At 35.7% G+C, this 19189-nt stretch overlaps 1 protein-coding gene across 1 annotated transcript; it reads right to left on the bottom strand.

Moving 5' to 3' along the window:
• Positions 1-403: 403 nt before the first annotated feature.
• Positions 404-18172, bottom strand: c15h18orf21 (chromosome 15 C18orf21 homolog). The gene is made up of 5 exons (XM_067411466.1): positions 17943-18172; positions 12604-12629; positions 12032-12231; positions 979-1157; positions 404-888 (listed from the first exon to the last, which is right to left on the bottom strand). The coding sequence occupies exons 1-5, from the start codon at positions 18035-18037 to the stop codon at positions 744-746; spliced, it is 645 nt and encodes a 214-aa protein (XP_067267567.1). The 5' UTR covers positions 18038-18172; the 3' UTR covers positions 404-743.
• Positions 18173-19189: the final 1017 nt, after the last annotated feature.

The raw sequence follows: 19189 nt of genomic DNA, 5'->3' as shown, positions 1-19189 counted from the left end.
ACTGGGAGTGTCAAAGTAATGAGAATTTCATGAACCATGATTCATTCTGTGATTCCAATTTTCAACAAGTACAGTGTTGCTACATCAATATTCTTTTTTTAAATATACAATTTGAAAATTATTATAATTTAGTTTGGGGACAGAAAAAAAACATTACAAGTTTTAATGTTTTTTTTAAGAGGAATAAACACACAAACTTCATTATTTTACTTTTTATTGAAAAAAAAATATTGTCAAAGATCAAACAAGACAATTTGAATGTTTTGAGAGAAAAAAGAAGTCAGTGTGAAATATTTTTGGTCCTTGCTATATAGACTGAAGGCAAATAAGCCATCAAATGTAAACAACACTGCACAAATCTCCTGAACATAAAAAAAAAAGAAAGAAAAAGAAAATCAGTGTGTAAGCCAAGTGTAAAACCATTCCTTCTTTTAATAGCAGTGATCCAAACTGTGGATACAAATGTGTGAATTCAAAGTGTACAAAATTAACATTAAACACACAACATATAAAAGTTATCTTTCTTGTAGAAAAAAATAACAATATGTGGTATCATGAAAATAATAGCAAATAAAAAAAAAAAAAACTACAAAAAGTCACAGCATTGTTCTGTATCTCCTATGACTCCTCCGCTAGGTGGCATTGTAATACATGTGGAGAAATGATAATCATCTTCATCATGAACTTCAGTAGCTCCTCTCAAAGTGGGCCAGAGTCTTTCATTTTCAACGATCCCGAGGTCTTCAGAGAGATGAGAGGAAGTCCTTCAGACCACCTTTCTTACTCGACTGTTTGTTTTCCAGCATAAGGATCTTCTTGAGGCGGGCGAAAGGTGATGACTTCGCACTGCCGGTCTTTGATGCAGAGCTGGTGTTTGAAGACCCTGACCTGCAGAAAGAAAGAATTGAGCAAATGGTTTAAATACATCCATGTGATGCTGCGGGGACCTGTAACATATGTACACGAAGAGTAGCTTACCTTGGTGTGCCACTTGGTGTTCTGTTCACTGCAGATTTTGGAGTCCTGTTGACTGACTGTGGAGTTCTGGGTTTGCCCGCACTTCCTGGGGTACTTCGTTTCTGTGACAGCGTAGCCAAAAACTCACGGTTCATTCCAGGTTGTCTGGACATCTTATTACAGGTGTGACACGTTGCCATCTAAGAGAACAAAGTATCTTGGTTAAATGACAGTTAAATGATAAAATATGTTTCTGTCCAAGTCAGCATGCAAAATTAATTGCCAATGCATTCCAATGATTTGAAAAAACACACACACACACATTATATATATATATATATATATATATATATAGCAACACTATTAATTAATTAACAGTGTTGACAGCCAAGTGTCTCACAAACAAGTATTTCAGTCTCTCAGTTTACAAAAACAATCAAGTTGATTGCCCAATCTTTACACACTCACTGGAACCCCAAACAAAATTGCAAAATCAAATACAAGATCAACAAAATTTCTTTCTTCAACATGAATAAGTTACTAAAACAAATGTATAAAATAAACATCTTTTTTTAATTTATGGAGGTTATACTGTTCTTGCTTAAGTTTTATACTAGGATAGTCAGGTTTAGCAGACAATTGTGATCACTTATCTCAGGTATTTCACACATTGTATATGAACGTGAGCTCTATAAACAGCAAGGTACAGGCCAAAAGTACACTGAACACATGCCCGGAGGCCATCCACACAGCCAGAAACTGCCAGAGAACAGCACTAAATTAAGCCGACCAACCCCTACCATTTCCAATCCTCTACTGACTACTCTTTAATCTACAGACATACAATTTATTTTATTCAGCAAGTATCAAAATTGACAGTAAAGACATTTATATTGTTACAAAAGATTTCAGTTTCAAATAAATGCTGTTCTTTTGAACTTTGTATTCATCAAAGAATCTCGAAAAGAAATTATCACAGTTTCCGACAGAAAACTTAAGCAGCACAACTGTTTTTATTGATAATAAGATGTTTCAACATATAAGAATGATTTCTGAAGGATCATGTGACATTGAAACTTTACCATCACTGGAAAAAATATATTTTAATATGTTTAATAGAAAACAGTTGTTAAAATTTTAATAATAATTCAGTATTACTGTATTTTTCATAAAAATAAATGCAGTTTTGGTGTAAATAAGAAACATTAAAAAAATCTTACAAACCCCAAACTTTTGAACGGTTGATTCCTTAATCCTGAACATTATGTAATTAAAATGTAGAAGGAAGGAACTGCACAAATGACGAAACTATTTAATTTACATCCTTCTGTGTGGAAATTGAACTCACCGACACAAAGGCTGCCATTGTTTGTTGATGTAACAGGTGGCTAAGCTGAAATGTAGATGATTTGAGTTGATCCAGGCAAGTATGTGAGAACAGTTATGTTTACTACAGCACCCTTCATGTCTGGAGATATAAAGAGCAGGAAGGGCCAATCAGCTGCAGCGGAGGCGGAGTCTGCCTGACTGACTCTTGACTCTGATTGGTTACCGAAGGAATGCTCTGTAGTATCTGAACAATCCTTTATGGAATTCCTCAGAAACTTGAACCAACTTGTACAATTGTTATCAAATAATAAAGCAAACATAATTCTCCTTTTAACTCTTCTGTACATTTTGTATAGCACATCTACAGATGGTTTGTAGGAGAATTAATTAAAATCTTTTCACTTGTACTTGTAAAATTCAGCATTAAAACTCAAATATGCCACAGAAGTTTATTTTATCTTTTCATCTTGTGGGGCTAAAAAATACATAAATCAATTCTTTGGCATTTGACTAAAACAGTTTAGGAGAACGTGATCAAGATTACAGCTAAAATAGAAAACACTACATACTAAGTTAGTTAACCACTGCTTTAAAAGTTGAGCGGTTTTCCATATAAAGACAGCAGACTCTTTCACATCCTTTAATCTCCATCACACAGCTCAATCCAAAAATAGAGCATTCCCCATGATCAAAATCTGCCCATTAAACAGGGTCATAAACACAATGCTCATATCAAAGATGTCTGATATAGCCTGGCTGGGAATCAATCCTTGGGATAAACACTCTTAAAGAGAAAGATGGATTCAGAGGGAGATGAGAGATATAGACATAGTAGAGATGTCATTCATAACCCGTTTCTAATCCCTTGTTCCCAAAAGGAAAGTTCTGGGTTAAATGACTCTGCTGAAGAGGCCAGTTTAGGCTGACGTGAATTTCCATGCTTTTTGAGCTAGTGGATCAGCAGAGTGGTGGTGTTCACCAGCAAAACAAGCTGGTCAACCCATATGGTTTTTCCTGAAGCCTGAAGATTCCTGAAGATTAATGAATTCTTGCTGGTTAAGCTAGTTAAGAAGCCTGAAAGGGAACACCAACAAACCAGCAACTAAAGCACAAAAAAAAAAAAAAAACCCGAAGAAGAAAGGAAGTCATTATGAATGCTTGTTTCTTCCACAGAATAAAACAGTGGCAATTGACTTTAGGGCTGCAACGATTAATCGCGATTAATCGTTTGCAAAATAAAAGTCTGTTTACGTAATATATATGTGTGTGTTCTGTGTATAATAATTATGTATATATAAATACACACATTCATGTATATAGTTATATTTATATATAAAATATTTATGTTTATATGTAATATAAAATATATATAAATAGATATTTATAATACATGCATATATTTCTAAACTTTATACCTATATATACTATATATATGTGTGTGTATTTATATATACATAATTATTATACACAGAACACACACATATTATGTAAACAGAGACTTTTATTTTGCAAACGATTCATTGTTGCAGCCCTATTGAGTTATAAAGTCAGAATTTTTTAGATATTACAATTGTGATATAAACTCGAAATTTTGAGTTATAAATTCGAATTTCGAGATAAACTCACAATTCCGAAGAAAAAAGTCAGAATTGTGGAGCTATAAACACATAATTGTGAGCTTTAAGTTCAAATTGTAAGAGATAAACTCTTACACTTTCTTTGGGCAAAAAGCTACTTTGGGCAAAAAGTAGCAATTGCATTTTTTATATTTTACTCCGGTGGAAAAAAGGTTCCGTAAGTCATTGACTTTAAGAATACGTTCACACTGCGAGTCTTAATGCTCATTTATTGCTCAGATTAGACTTTTTTGTACAGCTGTTCACTTTTTGTTGTATTAAATGTGGCCAATATCAGATTCCAGCGTAAACACATCATGGTCCTGGACTGTCCCGCTTGTGCAAAACAATGATAAAAAGACGCCACACAACACGCTGTCATATGAAAGTAAACACGGAAAGCATTAAAAGTTAAAGATAAAAAAACAAAGATCAGGATGAGAAATAAGAGAGCAGAGTTTTTTTAATACTTAAGATACAAGCCCTTGTATAAAGAGCTGGGTGTGTAATACTAACTCTGTCCTTCACCGACTACCTTTCACAACTGTCTTGATAACTATGTAAAATCTATGAAGTTACTCCCATGAGAGCAAAACTGTGACGAATTGCAGTAGTGTGACGTTCAAATCATGAATACGACATGACTGTTCAGACTGAGGTCGCATTGCAAGACATCTGACCTGCAAAACATCGAACATACTGTATATGCATATGTACATATCGAAGTGGCACAAATCAAAATTGAAAAGATCAGATTTCATGAGGTTTGTGCCTTTCACAGTGTCAAAATGAATTTGAAAAATCAGATTTGCCTGCAGTCTGAATGTAGCCAATGTCTATTAGGCAAGATATCCCACAATGCCTCACAGACTTCTAGCATAAGTGTGTAATTATCACAAACAAGTCAATGACATCATTCTTTTCTGAGGAACATTTGAAAAATATTTTGAAGAACAATGGTAACACAGAGTTCTATCAATATATGGCAGTGAGAATCACAAGCCTTTATTAAGCATGTTTATATTGGCAAAAACTCCACAGCTCCCTTGTGTGAGACTGATGCAATCAGTCCACGGCAGCTGTCAAAAGAACGGAAACAAATAGGGAAAGCAAAATGAAGCTGGAATGACAATATAGATTAATTCAATGCAGGGTGAAGGAAGGTTCATGCGTGGAATAACAATACTGCCAGAGGATTCTTTTACCTCTAACCCTTCCATTATGCCAAAATGAACATGTACAGTGAGATCCAAAAGTTTTAGATCACATATGGATTTATATATAATAAAAGAACATACAGTTCTTCAAATCAAAAAGGTTAAGAGCCACTGGCCTACAATTATCAGAAATTAAATATATATAAAATGATCTTTTATGCATTTGTTACTTTGGTGGTTTAATATTAGCTTTTGAATTTGGTCTCAGACTTTTGAGTCATAGATAACCTGTATATTATCTATAACAGATAATGAATATTAAAACTGAAAAGTATATATGTATTCAGGGTGCATAAGCCTTTTCAGCACATCTACGTTAATGTTTGTAAATGCCATTGACAAAAAGTTTAAACAAGCTTTTCACCAAGCCATCCCTCAACTTCTAAACATTTACTGACACTTTGCCTCTCTCTCACACACACATATCAGTCCAGCAGATGGGCTTTTTTTTGGTCTATTAATAGTCCAGGCTCCTGAAATACCCGCAACCCGCCACAAGCCGGGCTAGACTGTCGGCTCTGACCTTCCCGCTGAGATTCTAGATGCCACAGCTGCCCTTGATATGCAAGCCTGGCCAAGTAATATGTGTGTGTGTTCAGCTATTGATATGTGGAGACCCATCTGCTTTCAGGGCGATCGATCTGTGGTACGCCCATCCCCCTTGACTAAACATGGAAAAGCTGCATCACTGATTCTTTCCCCCGAGGGGAAACAGGATGTCACACACATCAAGCATAACCTGCATCAAACACATGCTGGAAAAAGCCAAGGTTGCTGGCACAGATGCTTCCCAAATTGTTGAAAGATGCACATGCAACATCTGAGCTTTCTGTTGGAGGTATGGAAACTTTCCAACTCAAAGATGACGACAACAACAAAGGAACTGGAAATGCATGTGCAACCGCAGAGACGAAGTTGCATACAAATCTGCATAATATCCATCCTAAATAGTAAATAGAACATAAAATATGTAATTAGTGCATCACAAATCATGGAATTTTAAAAAAATATATGGACCAGTGTATTGTGATTGGTGAACCACTTAGAGCACTTTTCGGAAATGTCACGTCCCTTAATATAACCATGAGTTTCAACACACTAACAATGCAACTCAACTAGGCCCCGCCCCCTTTTATGTGTATGCCGTGGGCGGGAATATAAATGAGGAATATTGTGTTATCATATATGTTCCCAGAAGAAAACTCAAAACTACAATCAAGGCCTTTCAGGGAGTTTAACAACGGTGCTTGCTTACTGATATATAAAATAACTCCCTTTGGAGTGACTTTGTAACTTTTGAACTTTTTCATGCACAAACAGCAACATTATTCCTAAAGAAAGTTGATAATGTAAAAGAGCATAATAGGTCCTCTGTAATGAATTTAGCTATACATGCATACAGTATGCAAATCAAAAAAACTTTTATGGTATAATATGTGCCAAAAATAAGTCTAAGTAAGCTTCAAGCCTCATTTCCACCAAAATTACCCAGAACAATTTGATCCAGGAACTTTTCCCCCCCCAGATCCATTGCTGTCTGCATCCATCGCGGTCTAAATTACAGTGAAGATTAGTCCGGTGACGTAGGACTGCGTGTGACTTTCCAGTTCCTGCTGGATGCACCACAACAGACTTTTAAAAATGGTGGCTGAAATATAATGCTGCGTAAACTCAAACCAATCAGCATGTTCAGCACCCAAGTCCCACCCCCTAAAGTTCCTGAACTTTGAAAAAGTACTACCCTAGTGAGCAAGGACTTTCTGAGGGGGAAATTATTGCCCAGTACTTCATTTAGACCCTGGGTTCTGCTGTTGAAACACACCGAGTACCACCCCAAAGTCCCTAGTTCCTGGGGCAAGTTCCTGCAGTGGAAACGCAGCTTAAACGTATGTACTCACCCATCACCACTAAAGTACATACATTATACATTTGTGTAAGCAAAATGAGATGCAGCTGAGATTCAGCTAAGAACAGTCTATCAGGAGCACTTGAACTCTACACCATCTTTAAAGGAACATTCCACTTTTTTTGAAATAGGATAATTTTCCAACTCCCCTAGAGTTAAACAGTTGAGTTTTACCGTTTTCGAATCCATTCAGCCGATCTCCGGTTCTGGCGGTACCACTTTTAGCATAGCTTAGCATAGTTCATTGAATCTGATTAGACCGTTAGCATCGCGCTTAAAAATGACCAAAGAGTTTTGATATTTTTCCTATTTAAAACTTGACTCTTCTGTAGTTAAATCGTGTACTAAGACCGACGGAAAATAAAAAGTTGTGATTTTCTAGGCTGATATGGCTAGAAACTATACTCTCATTCAGGCGTAATAATCAAGGAACTTTGCTGCCGTATCATGGCTGCAGCAGTGCAATGATATTACGCAGCAAAAGTTCCTTGATTATTACGCCGGAATGAGAGTATAGTTCCTAGCCATATTAACCTCTAAAGTCCACTAGTGAACTCAGATTTTACCCAAATCCACATAATGCATGTGTTTGGGAAGATGAAACAGGCGTTAATCCAACTCAGGCCAACAATAAAAGAATACTTAAAATAACTTGCTAAAGACCTGGCAGAGCTGTCACAAGCAACAGCATGTCAAGCATTTCACTGCAAGAGACTGTGTGGCTCTAACCGATTTAAAAGTTCAAGGCAAAGAGCCCCCACTCAACAACAAATACCACAACTCAATAGGCACCATCACCTGGAATCAACTCATTTACACCCACCACAACGATTCACTCAATCAGCATTTTAAAACAATGAAAACAACTTTCCTTGATGCATCTGAAGTTTAAAACTTCTGACGGTTAAAGCCACACAGAAAAAAAATCCATCAGCGTGAAGCTAAAAAACAGCTGATATTAAAGTCACCATGAAATCAAAATATTCTTATTTGTTTTTTTATGGAATATTACAATATTTATTATAAATGTTTTTTAATTCATGTGCCCTCATAATCCCTTCCTATTGCAGCAACATCTCTTTCTCTTCTCTGATGACATGCACAATTTTACCCTAAGCTCCAAGCTTACAATGCAGGAAATAATAATAATTTTAAAATGCAGACTGTGATGTTTCAAACAACGCATCTCTCTCTCAAGCTGTGCTGTGCACAGGAAGTGAGTTCTCACATATTTCTGAACATGGACTGCTCAGTCCACATTTAAGGGAAAATTAAAGATTTGACACGCTATTGCAAGCCATGTGCGATTAGAATCAAAGAAGCTGTCTATATGTAAAGGATAATTATTGGTCAGCATTGTCATTTGCCAGTGTTGTGCCCAATTCTGACCACCGCCAGATTATTACCCCTATAAATTCCCAGTAAAGGTGGGTTTAGTATTAAGTGTGGGTAGGGTTAGGATTAGGCAATCAGGTAGCAGATACAACGAGGGGGGTAATAATTCGTCATGAAGTCAAAATTGGGCACATCACTGGCATTGACAAGTTAAAGCTGTTATTGGTGTTTACAGCCCAATATTTGACTGGAAGAGTAAAAATGGTGGTTATTTCATCAGTTACAGCTCATTCAACCTGCTTTAAATCAGACACAGAGATAAAGCAGTGCAGTAAGATTACATTTATTTGAATTAATTATTGCATTTATTTGCATTAATTATTGAGAGAGATGAGTGATGCGCATGTGAATTACCTGCATCTGTACAGCTTTGAGTTTAATTCCTTCAAAAACAGCAATGTAACCTCCGTGTTGCTAGAAATATAATTTAGCGATTCAGTAGCAAAGCTATTTCATTATTATGCTAATATGCGGATTTGATGCTCAAGTTATATTTCTTATTTTTATCAGTGTTGAAAACAGCTTAATATTTTAGCGGAAATCAGTGGAAACAGTAATACATTTTTTTCAAGATGTCAAAATCGTGTCAAAACTGCTAAACATTGCTGCCTGCATAAAAGGGTTCCAAATCAGTTGTTAAATAGGTTTCACGATTTGTTAGCATGCCGTCTTAAAAGTCAACTGTGTATGCAGCAACTTTTCTAATACTTTTTCTAATGCTTAAAACATTTGATGGCATTAATCTAGAATGACAAATTATACATCTTAAAATAGATATGATGCTAACCTTATGTTCTATTCAATCTGGCATTATCTATTCAAAGCTGACAAACAGAGAAAGATGATCTTCCATGACCTCCACAAGAGATTATTGCCTTGAATGTTCCCTAAATGCTCTGACCCTCACAGCTAACACTGTCCTCTTTACTGTATGGTGGGAAAATAAGAGACGGTTAACATAAATGAACTGTCCTGACATTGGATCTCTATTAAGTTCTTTATTCATTTTGCCACAATCTTCACCTCCTGCAGAGAAACAAATGCCAGCAATGTGCGCAGAATCTAGCAGTGTTACGCCTGTACCACTCCACCCCCAGAACCATGAGTCTCATGCAGCAGAGAGTCATGCATCCGTGTACACCAGCACGTACACCTCCGGTGCTTTTGAGGGTTAAATACTTCTACAAATAACCACAATTTAAAAAGAAACGCCTCCAGTCACACTTCAGAAGAGCTTCAGAAAATGAGAACTTTTCCACTGTAAATTATCTTAACCGGATCTTCCTGGCTCTCAGATGAAAGTCGTCTGAAGCTAAACAAATCACTATAAAAGGAACATTTCAGCATCTGATTAATGTCTTTATGCCAGATAAATGATAATTAACGTGATAGTCTGTAACCATAACTTTAAAAATAGAGATCATACTCTTTCCTGCTAAACTTCCAAACATTTTAAAGTGTTAAATCGTGCCCTACAGTCTTCTGAGAGTGCATCAGTAGTAAAGTGCACTCATATAGGCCATATACCAAAGTCAATGGGAACTGCTTTTAAGGCCACATCAATGATCCTGTCTGTGACTCAGTGTCGACTGAAGGAGCAGATAAAAAGGTTTATTTTCAAATTAACGTTCAATTACCACAGACTAGAATTTCATCTTGTCCCTCAGTTTGTTAAAAGGAAAAGAAAAGGAAGTTTACAATAATGCACTTACAATTGAACTTTGGCAAGCAAGAGGGCCAAAGAGTTTAAAAACAGAAATGTGATGAGAGTTGTTGTGCAGTGGACTGAACTCATGGTCAGGACAAGTTAGAGCTGTTGTCTCATGGGGAGCCCAGTTTAAGTCTGACCTGGGTCATGTCCTGATCCCGTTCCTACTTTTTCATCCATACTTCCCTTTCTCTATGCCACTATCTTAATATAATATGCCCCAAAAATAATATAAAATAAAATGTGTGCTATTTAGGGGTCCAAGGAAAAGGGGTCTCAGGAAAAGTTCGCTCCATCTGCAAAACACCTTCGTACTACAACCGGTCCGTAACAATAACGCAATAGAAGGTGTGCGCTGAGGCTCCGCCTTCTTTCACGTGAAACTCTTCTCATTTTGTTTGTTGAGTTCGTCGAGGTGACATGAACATATAGCTGCTTTATAGTAGAAAACTGACACCATTTTTGTTGTTTGATACTGTAAAGCTGCTTGCTTTTAAAGCGGAACTCAGTAAGTTTTACGAAGCTCCACCTACAGGTTCCTTCAGTGAATCACACTGTCGTAAATACTCCAAGCGCAGCTCTGGACTACAACGACTACAACGCTCACCAGCGCAGTAGTTTTGCAAATACAGTACAAGAAAGAGGAGGTGGGTAATATACAAATACAGTACACTCGATGGAGGTGGGTAATTTTCGAAATTGTCTTATAAAGTCATAATATATACATTGTTTTTGAATTACCGTAAAGCATTTTGTCACTCTCGTGTGAACGTGAACATGAGGCGAGATTGTGTCGGGTCGACGCAGCTCAACTCGCAAGTACTGTATTCTGGCGTAGACGTGCCAGAGGGGGTGAGAGCTCGCCTCAAACACACCACTACAAGTCAATTAACCATCGTAAGGACTTTTTATGAAGGTAAAAAAGTTACTTATTTCTGCTTTAAGCAATCTATTGAATAAAATGCCATATAAATAAACGTGATGTGACTTTACTGGAGTGCTAATTTGCAGAGCTCCTGCTTTTTATGATCAGATGCTTTTCTTATGCTTTCTATAAAAAATGCTTGCTGTTTTCTCATTTTTGTTGTTTATTTTGTTACTGAGAGGAATATGTGCAGCACATATTTACATATTCATCTAAGCGCCGCTCTCAGCAGTGTAGACAGCATCAGATGTTCAAGAACAGTATATTGCTGCTCATGTATTTCGAACTTTGTTTTACCTCTAAAGAAGAATGAAAAAGAACTTTGCAGTGAGTATATCAGGGCCTAGGGCTAAAAATAAAATAAAAAAATATGTATATCTCCGATTTCATTTCCGACAAAATTTTCTGCCATTTACAATTTTCCTAAAAACCTACTTTTAGACTTACATATAAGTATACGTGTTTATACTATCATTCAAAAGTTTAGAGTCTGTAAGATATTTTAATGTTGTTGAAAAATGTCTCATGCTCACCAAGGCTGTATTTATTTGATCAATATTACAGAAAAAAATGTAATATTGTGAAATTATTCCAATTTAAAATAACTATTTTACTACATTTCAAAATGTAGTTTATTTCCTATGATGGCAAAGCTGAATTTTCAGCATTCATTACTTCAGTCTTCAGTATCACATGATCAAAGGATCAATTTAATGGACCCTTGATGACTGAAAGTATTCATTTCTTAAAAAAAAAAAAAAAATAAAGAAGTCTTACTGACCCCAATCTTTTGAACAGTGGTGGACATACATATGGCAACATGGTGTTTGTTCTTTCTGGTTTATATCCATCAATCTAATCTAATCTCAAGTACCTGCTCTTAAGACACTCAGGAAAGGGCAGAAAGGGCTAGGTAGAAATTGTGACAGCAAACAAAATGAACTGAAGAGGACATAAAACAGGTGGACTTGACCTCACCAGAGCATTGGAGGCCCTTTTAAACTTTCGGAGGACTACAGTCTGTTCTGCGGTGAGTCTCTTTCCAGCCGACTCCCTCTTTAGAAGTTTTCTAATCCTCGCCGTGGGCTTCCGCTTGGGTCGCAGACGCACGTGATGATTGCCCAGTTGTTGCCACTGGAAACAGAATGGGCAGATCATGCTCTTCGCAATGACAGGGGCTGGAATGGTGGGAGAAATATAGATGAGGTTTTTGGCATAGCAACTGGTTAAAATAAAACAGGTGATGCTATGCTCTATTCTGAGGACAGTTTGGCATTTTGGACTTTGGAAAATAGATCTTCCAATATGTGGTCATCCTACCCCTCTGTCGGGCCATCTTTGAGGTCTGTGAAGGCCGTAGAGATGGATTCAGGTTTTACATCAGGAAATGTGGTTGGACTTACTGGGTTTAACTTGGGATACCGTTCCTTTTCAAAACCAACTTTCTGTTCTGTTGCCTACAAGGTCTTATAGAGACTTTGGGACTATATTAAAAGCTCTTTACAATGACATACAAGTCTATTAATATAAATAACAAAGCCATAACTTACCCTTGCTCTGAATCTGATGTATACGCCTGTAATAAAAAAAAAGCAGTAAAAGTTAGTCTTTAAATCTCAGACATTAAAAGAGTCAGACTCGAATATAGCAGCTTATGAATAATTTATGAGCTTGGCAGAGGTCTTGCACCCAGTCCAGTTTGTTTATATCTTATAGACCTTATTCGGCAGAGAAGGAAGTGTGCAGCCATCTAGATTTTGAGTTTGAACTTCCGTATTTGTGGTAGTTATGTTTATTTCTATAGCTTTGCTGGTAAAGTGGATTTACGTATTATTGCAGAGTATAAAGTAGGGCTGTCAAGGGATTAAAATTTTTTATCTAATTAATTACATGATGTGGCGATTAATTAATCTAATTAACAGCAATTTAATCGCACATCAAGTTTGGTTGAGAAATTAACCCCAAAAGATCATTTTAAGTCAACGAGTTAAGGGCTGATTTCAGGCTTGTTGGACTTGAAGTGGCGCTACACACAATGATCGGTGTATATCAAAGTAGAGATCAGATAGCTCAGTTTGCTTTTGAATCGCTCGATCAGTCTGTGTAGCGCTGCTTCAAGTCCAACAAGTCTTTTATGAATGGTCTGCTGAATCATTGGTTTCACTCAGTTCTTTTAGCTTCATTGGTGAAATTGAACAAAACAGACAATATTGTCTAAAAGGTGCCATTGAGTGAAAAATTTAATTTACCTCGACATAGGTGAATAACAAGAGTTCAGCACATGGAAATGACATACAGTGAGTCTCAAACTCCATTGTTTCGTCCTCCTTATGTAAATCTCATTTGTTTAAAAGAGCTCAGAAAAACAAGCGAATCTCAACATAACACCGACTATTATGTAACAGTCGGGATCATTAATATGTACACCCCCAATATTTGCATATGCCAGCCCATGTTCAAGGCATTACACAAGAGCAGCCAGTATTAACATCTGGATCTGTGCACAACTGAATCATCAGACTAGGTAAGCAAGCAAGAACAATAGCGAAAAATGGCAGATGGAGCAATAATAACTAACATGATCCATGATAACATGATATTTTAGTGATAATTGTAAATTATCTTTCTAAATGTTTCGTTAACATGTTGCTAATGTACTGTTAAATGTGGTTAAAGTTACCATTGTTTCTTACTGTATGCACGGAGACAAGAGCTGTCGTTATTTTTATTATTAAACACTTGCAGTCTGTATAATGCAAAAACACAACTTCATTTATTATAAATCTCTCCAACAGTGTGTAATGTTAGCTTTAGCCACGGAACACTTTGTAAAGATCCATTTTGAGGGTTATATTAGCTGTGTGAACTTTGTTTATACTGGCTAAGGCAGTCGAGAGCTCGGGGGCGGGGGAGCGCGAGATTTAAAGGGGCTTGAATTGGTGCATATATAATTATGGCTCAAAATAGGCAGTTAAAAAAAATTAATAAAAAAAAAATTAAATCTATGGGGTATTTTGAGCTGAAACTTCACAGACACATTCAGGGGACACCTGAGACTTATATTACATCTTGTTAAAACTAGTTCTAGGGCACCTTAAAATAACACAATATTAACTTCTTATTTACTGAACTGTTGTGTAAAATCGGTAACCCATCGCATTTGCACTCATATTTGGGACAAAAACAGCACTCGTGTAATATTGCACTCATTACTCTTGTGATATTGCTTAACTCATATGATCTAAATATGAGACAAAAACTCAAACGGGCACTTTTGCCCCAATCTTTTTAATTTTATTTCTCATTGCATTCTATAGGCTCCATCATGTAGTGAGTTGTTGTCCTGCATCATATTCATCATCAGTCATCTGTATGAAATGTCAGATGACCTAAGTAAGTCTGGGGTGGCAGCGTTTCCATTGGGCTACTTTAACACTGTTGCTATGGGTTGATTTTTATGTCTGCGGGTTGAAGCGACCCCAAATAACATGATATTTAGCCCCATGAACGCTAATTGTACAAGAGAAAACCCGCCAAAAACGTGGATTTTTCCACCCGGAACGCACTGAGTACCCAATGTTGCTGTCTGGTACGTTTAATAACCCATCAAATATGTATTTTCAGGAAACCACACTAAGAATTACAATGTGAATCCTTAAAACTCATATACTGAGGTCAAGGTCAGGGTTGCCAGGTTTTCACAACAAAACGCACCCAATTGCTACTCAAAACTAGCCCAATCGCGTTTCAGCAGGGGTAAAATCAGCATTTTTGGTGGGGTTCCCTGGTAAAATTCACATTCCAGGAGCTAAATATCAAGTTTATTGGGGTCACTTCATCCCTCGGCAACAGTATTAAAGAAGCCCAATTCCACCGGAAAACAGAAAAAGCAGACTTAGAAACACTGGTCAAGGTGCTGTACACACAGGCTTTGTGAGTATGCACCCTATTTTTGGCCATGGTGCTATTCTTCCTACCACCTATATCTAAGCTCCATAATCCTTTCTAAAATTAGTTCACATTGCTAAAAGCTGCCTGTTGTTATTGTGTGGCACGTGCACGTTAAGGGGGGCAGGGTTTTTTAATTCTAAACATCCACTGTGACTGTCCCATCTGCAACAGTTTGCAATGCAAAGCGGATGTTTCACAGCATGCCACAGAGCCGGGGCAGACTTCTTGTTCCCAAAGAGAGCACATAGAGCTGTTATCAGGGTTGTGATGAAGTGTGAGTGAAATAATTCCAGCCTGCCATGAAATCTGATAAATATCCTCCATACACATTACAAACAGAGAAAAATTCATTTGTGTCACAAACATTCTCTGTCAATTGTGTCCAGGCTTAAATGGATTTTGTTTTTCTCCATTTATTTTATATTTCCCCTACTCTTTTTACAAAATGGATTCTTAAAGGTTTAATTTTTGGTTTGTTTGTTACATTGATTATTTGTTTCATTTTATTATTTTAATTTCTTTATGTGCTTTTTTGACAAAGTTGTACATGTTCAGAATTGAAAACATCCACCCAGCACTTAAGCTATTGTTTTTTGTTTGTTTGTTTGTTTGTTTGTTTTTTAGTTTTCTGACATTTTCTGAGAAGTATTTATTTGCTTATTTATTTATTGTTTTGTTAATCTGCATTAAAGCTTGTTTATTTTAAATTATTTAAGTTTTTTTTTTTACTGTAAGAACAAAAACACTCCTTTTATTTGTGTTTTCTTTTTTAGTTTGTTTGACTATTATTTATTTTATTTATTTCTATTATTTTGTTAAATTGCATTAAAGCCTGTTTTTTTTTCAAAATGTTTTGTTTAATTTTAATTATTTGTCATTTGACTGCGAACACACACAAAGCACTACTACTTTATTTGTTTTATTATGATTATTATTATTATTTCAGAGTTTGATTTTACTATTTTCATTCTTTTAATTTATATATATATGTATATAATGCTTTTTGGATTACAAAAATCACCACAAGACTTCTTCCCTGTGGTAATCTAATTAAAATAATTTACCTATTAATAATGCAGCTTCTTTTAAGTGCTCTCAGAACCAAGATAAAGAACTTTTACAATTAATTTTCTATGTACTGTCTCAGCACGATTTTATCACAATGACTAAACTCCATTCTAGCTAAATCTCCTGTGATAAAAATCAAGAAAGATAATAATGCCCCCATTACAGTCTACCGATAACTCTTGCAGACACAACAGCTTATCCCTATCGATAAACCTGGCAGCAAAAGGTTGTGCCTAAGATACCTGTGGACCTGTGAACCTTACATTCAAGAGGGCTTAACTTGAGTGGTTTATAAATAAGAAACATATCTCATGGCACGCATACTTTCAGACAACAGATTCCAGTAATTTACATACATGCACGTCGTGAGTCAGTGCAGATGTACCATGAACACGCCGAGCATAACAAGCCGACTAACACCCAAAACATGCAGTGCGCTGACCCTGAACATGGGCTTGGGACACATTTAATCTAAGAAAAACATGCCACAACCCAAGGCTAAGCGTGATTTATCTTCACTCACTCTGCTGTGAGAAAACAGTCAGTACTAGCCAATAAACCAAGTGATTCATAGCAGCATGAGAAATTTTAAACAAAGCAAGAATTATGTCTTTTCACCATAACTTTCCTAGCTTCTATGACACAGAAGCTGAACAGGTTCAAAATAAAGGAATCTATATATATGACACTATTATTTACACTTATTATAGGTGAAACGGTAATGCTTTTCAAGATGAAGGTTTATTTGATTGTTAGACTAAAACACAGTAAAAGAATTTGATCCACAAAAGAGGTTCCAAATATATATTATCGGTTAATCAATATGATGGTTAATCCATCCACTTTCAATATTAAAGGAACAAGTGTTTAATGATGCTACAAATGGGATTAACCCAACACAAAAACAGAACAAACATTAACCGAACAAAAACTCTAAAATGATTTACACGCAGTTTAGCTGATGAGATTTGAATGCATGTGTTTATTTCATCACCTTGATGGTGCATTTTTCTGCTATTATATCCATAAATATATAATATATTTAAATATGCAAATAAGATGACTGGGGCTGCACGTGTGCTCTTGAACATATCACTAAAACATTTACCCTTCAAATATCTGAGCTAAACACAAGGTTTACTGAAAATTTACTAAAAAAAAAAAAAAAAAAGCAACTATAAATCTCTATATATTATATACAAAACTATAAATATGGAGTCATTCTTTATTCTATAAAGAACAACATTCAACAATAGCATTAAAGCAGCTATTCAACAGGAAATAACGGGTTCACACTCACATGTACTGCAATTTTTTTTCATGCACTGTCTGCATAAATTGTGCTTTTAAGTAGCAAACATTTATTCTCAAGTTAGGAAAGTGTATCATTTAGGTTTAACAATTAGACATACATTTCAATTACCATTAAGATAGCAAAACAATGATGCATACATAGTAAGTATTATTATAATTAATTAATTAATTGATTAAAAAGCAAGAATGATTTATATTGCTATTATGTTACTATCATTGAAACGATTGATTATGTATATTATTTTTCATTGCTTCAATATTTATTGACAAAAAAACAGTTCTGCTTATTAGTTATCTGACATGAAACTAATCGTTAATGTAATGATCATAAAAATGAATATCTCTAAATGTCAAATGTAACAAAGTGCAATATGAAGTGTTAACGAGGAGTAGCCTGCCATCTACTGGTGACTTCATGTCATTACAGCAGAAAGCATGGCGAGAAGCATGTACGGCACAGCATGTTCAAAGACCAGACATCTCATTAGGCGTATAGACATAAACAGTTAACGAAAACTGAACTTACATGAGAAACTTACATACTAACGTTACTTACATGAGAAAGCGCGACTGTTCAGGGCAAATGTCTTTGTAAAGAAGAGAAGCCTGTAATAGAAACTTAAAACCGAGATTGCTTTTACCACCAAACATTTTGATAACAGCCCAACGTTCAAACCTACAATAAATACTATCTTATTAGATAATTGTGGTGTTTAGTAAAATAACGGAGGAAAACAATGTGTTTTCTCAGTCCAGCGTGACTCCAGGAAACACCCGTCTTTACTTTAAAATTACCCACAATGCCGCAATGCGGGCGAGGAATTATGGGAGTGTGAGTTTTTTTAGTGACGCGTACTGTGCGCTAGTGACCTGTGATTGACTGCTCCAATAAAGCCATAATAATAATTACAACAACATACAATGTCCTTTACTACTATATTTAACTGACATCAACAACACTATCGTTTTAGTGAGTGTTCATCGTGTAGCTACATGATGTTATTTTTCTACTGCAACTAACTATATTTCTACTAACAAATGCGGGGTGAGCGCGTGAGGGGTGCTTATGCAGTTTGTGCCATTTGTCTGCGTGTTGCTAATACACAAAGCTACAATAATGCAATTTAATTCTGCAAAACTTGAGAATATATAATAACCTACAATCACAGAAATAGATATATATATATATATATATATATATATATATATATATATATATATATATATATATATATAATCACCAGCAGAGATTACAGGGACGTATCAAGGTCAAGATATATAATAATAATAATAGGCTACTAATAATAAATTATTTTAATACGATATATAATATTAATATATTGATTGTTAATAGTACCCTATTATAATGTATTTATTTATTATTATTATTATTATTATTAAAGATCTGCGTATAATAACATAATAATCGAACAATAATGATTGTTGTAATTTATGGTGTATATTTGTAAAAAAGTTAGTTAGTCTACTAATATAATATATAGGCTAATATAATATTATTCTTCTTGATAGAAATTTCAAGCAGCCAAAAGAAACCACGCGAAAGATTCAGTTTCGACGGAAAACAAGATTAATTGTTTCAGAAAACTGTTTTCCCGCAATTGCTGTCGAGGGACCTAAATAACCCATTTAACATTGCACGAGGACGGACTCCTCCTGGACCGTTTGCTGCGTCCCTTCTCACACAAATCACAGAGAGGAAATCATCATCACACGGACTCAGATGGCCCGAGGCGCTGCGTCGATGAAATTGGATATTTAAGGCAGCGGAGAAAGCAGTTCACG

The sequence above is a fragment of the Chanodichthys erythropterus genome, chromosome 15 (assembly GCF_024489055.1).
Source record: "Chanodichthys erythropterus isolate Z2021 chromosome 15, ASM2448905v1, whole genome shotgun sequence".
Lineage (NCBI taxonomy): Eukaryota > Metazoa > Chordata > Actinopteri > Cypriniformes > Xenocyprididae > Chanodichthys > Chanodichthys erythropterus.
The sequence above is the reverse complement of the archived record's forward strand: the minus strand, read 5'-3'. Positions and strand labels throughout refer to the sequence as shown.

What these genes read in the sequence shown, in the direction of transcription:
- c15h18orf21 (XM_067411466.1), bottom strand. Translation starts at nt 18,037, where the DNA reads ATGTTTGGTGGTAAAAGCAATCTCGGTTTTAAGTTTCTATTACAGGCT. An exon ending in AAAGGGCCTCCAATGCTCTG is followed by an intron (nt 1,158 to 12,031) that starts GTGAGGTCAAGT and finishes TTGTTCTCTTAG; the next exon opens with ATGGCAACGTGTCACACCTG. An exon ending in ACACCAAGTGGCACACCAAG is followed by an intron (nt 889 to 978) that starts GTAAGCTACTCT and finishes TTCTTTCTGCAG; the next exon opens with GTCAGGGTCTTCAAACACCA.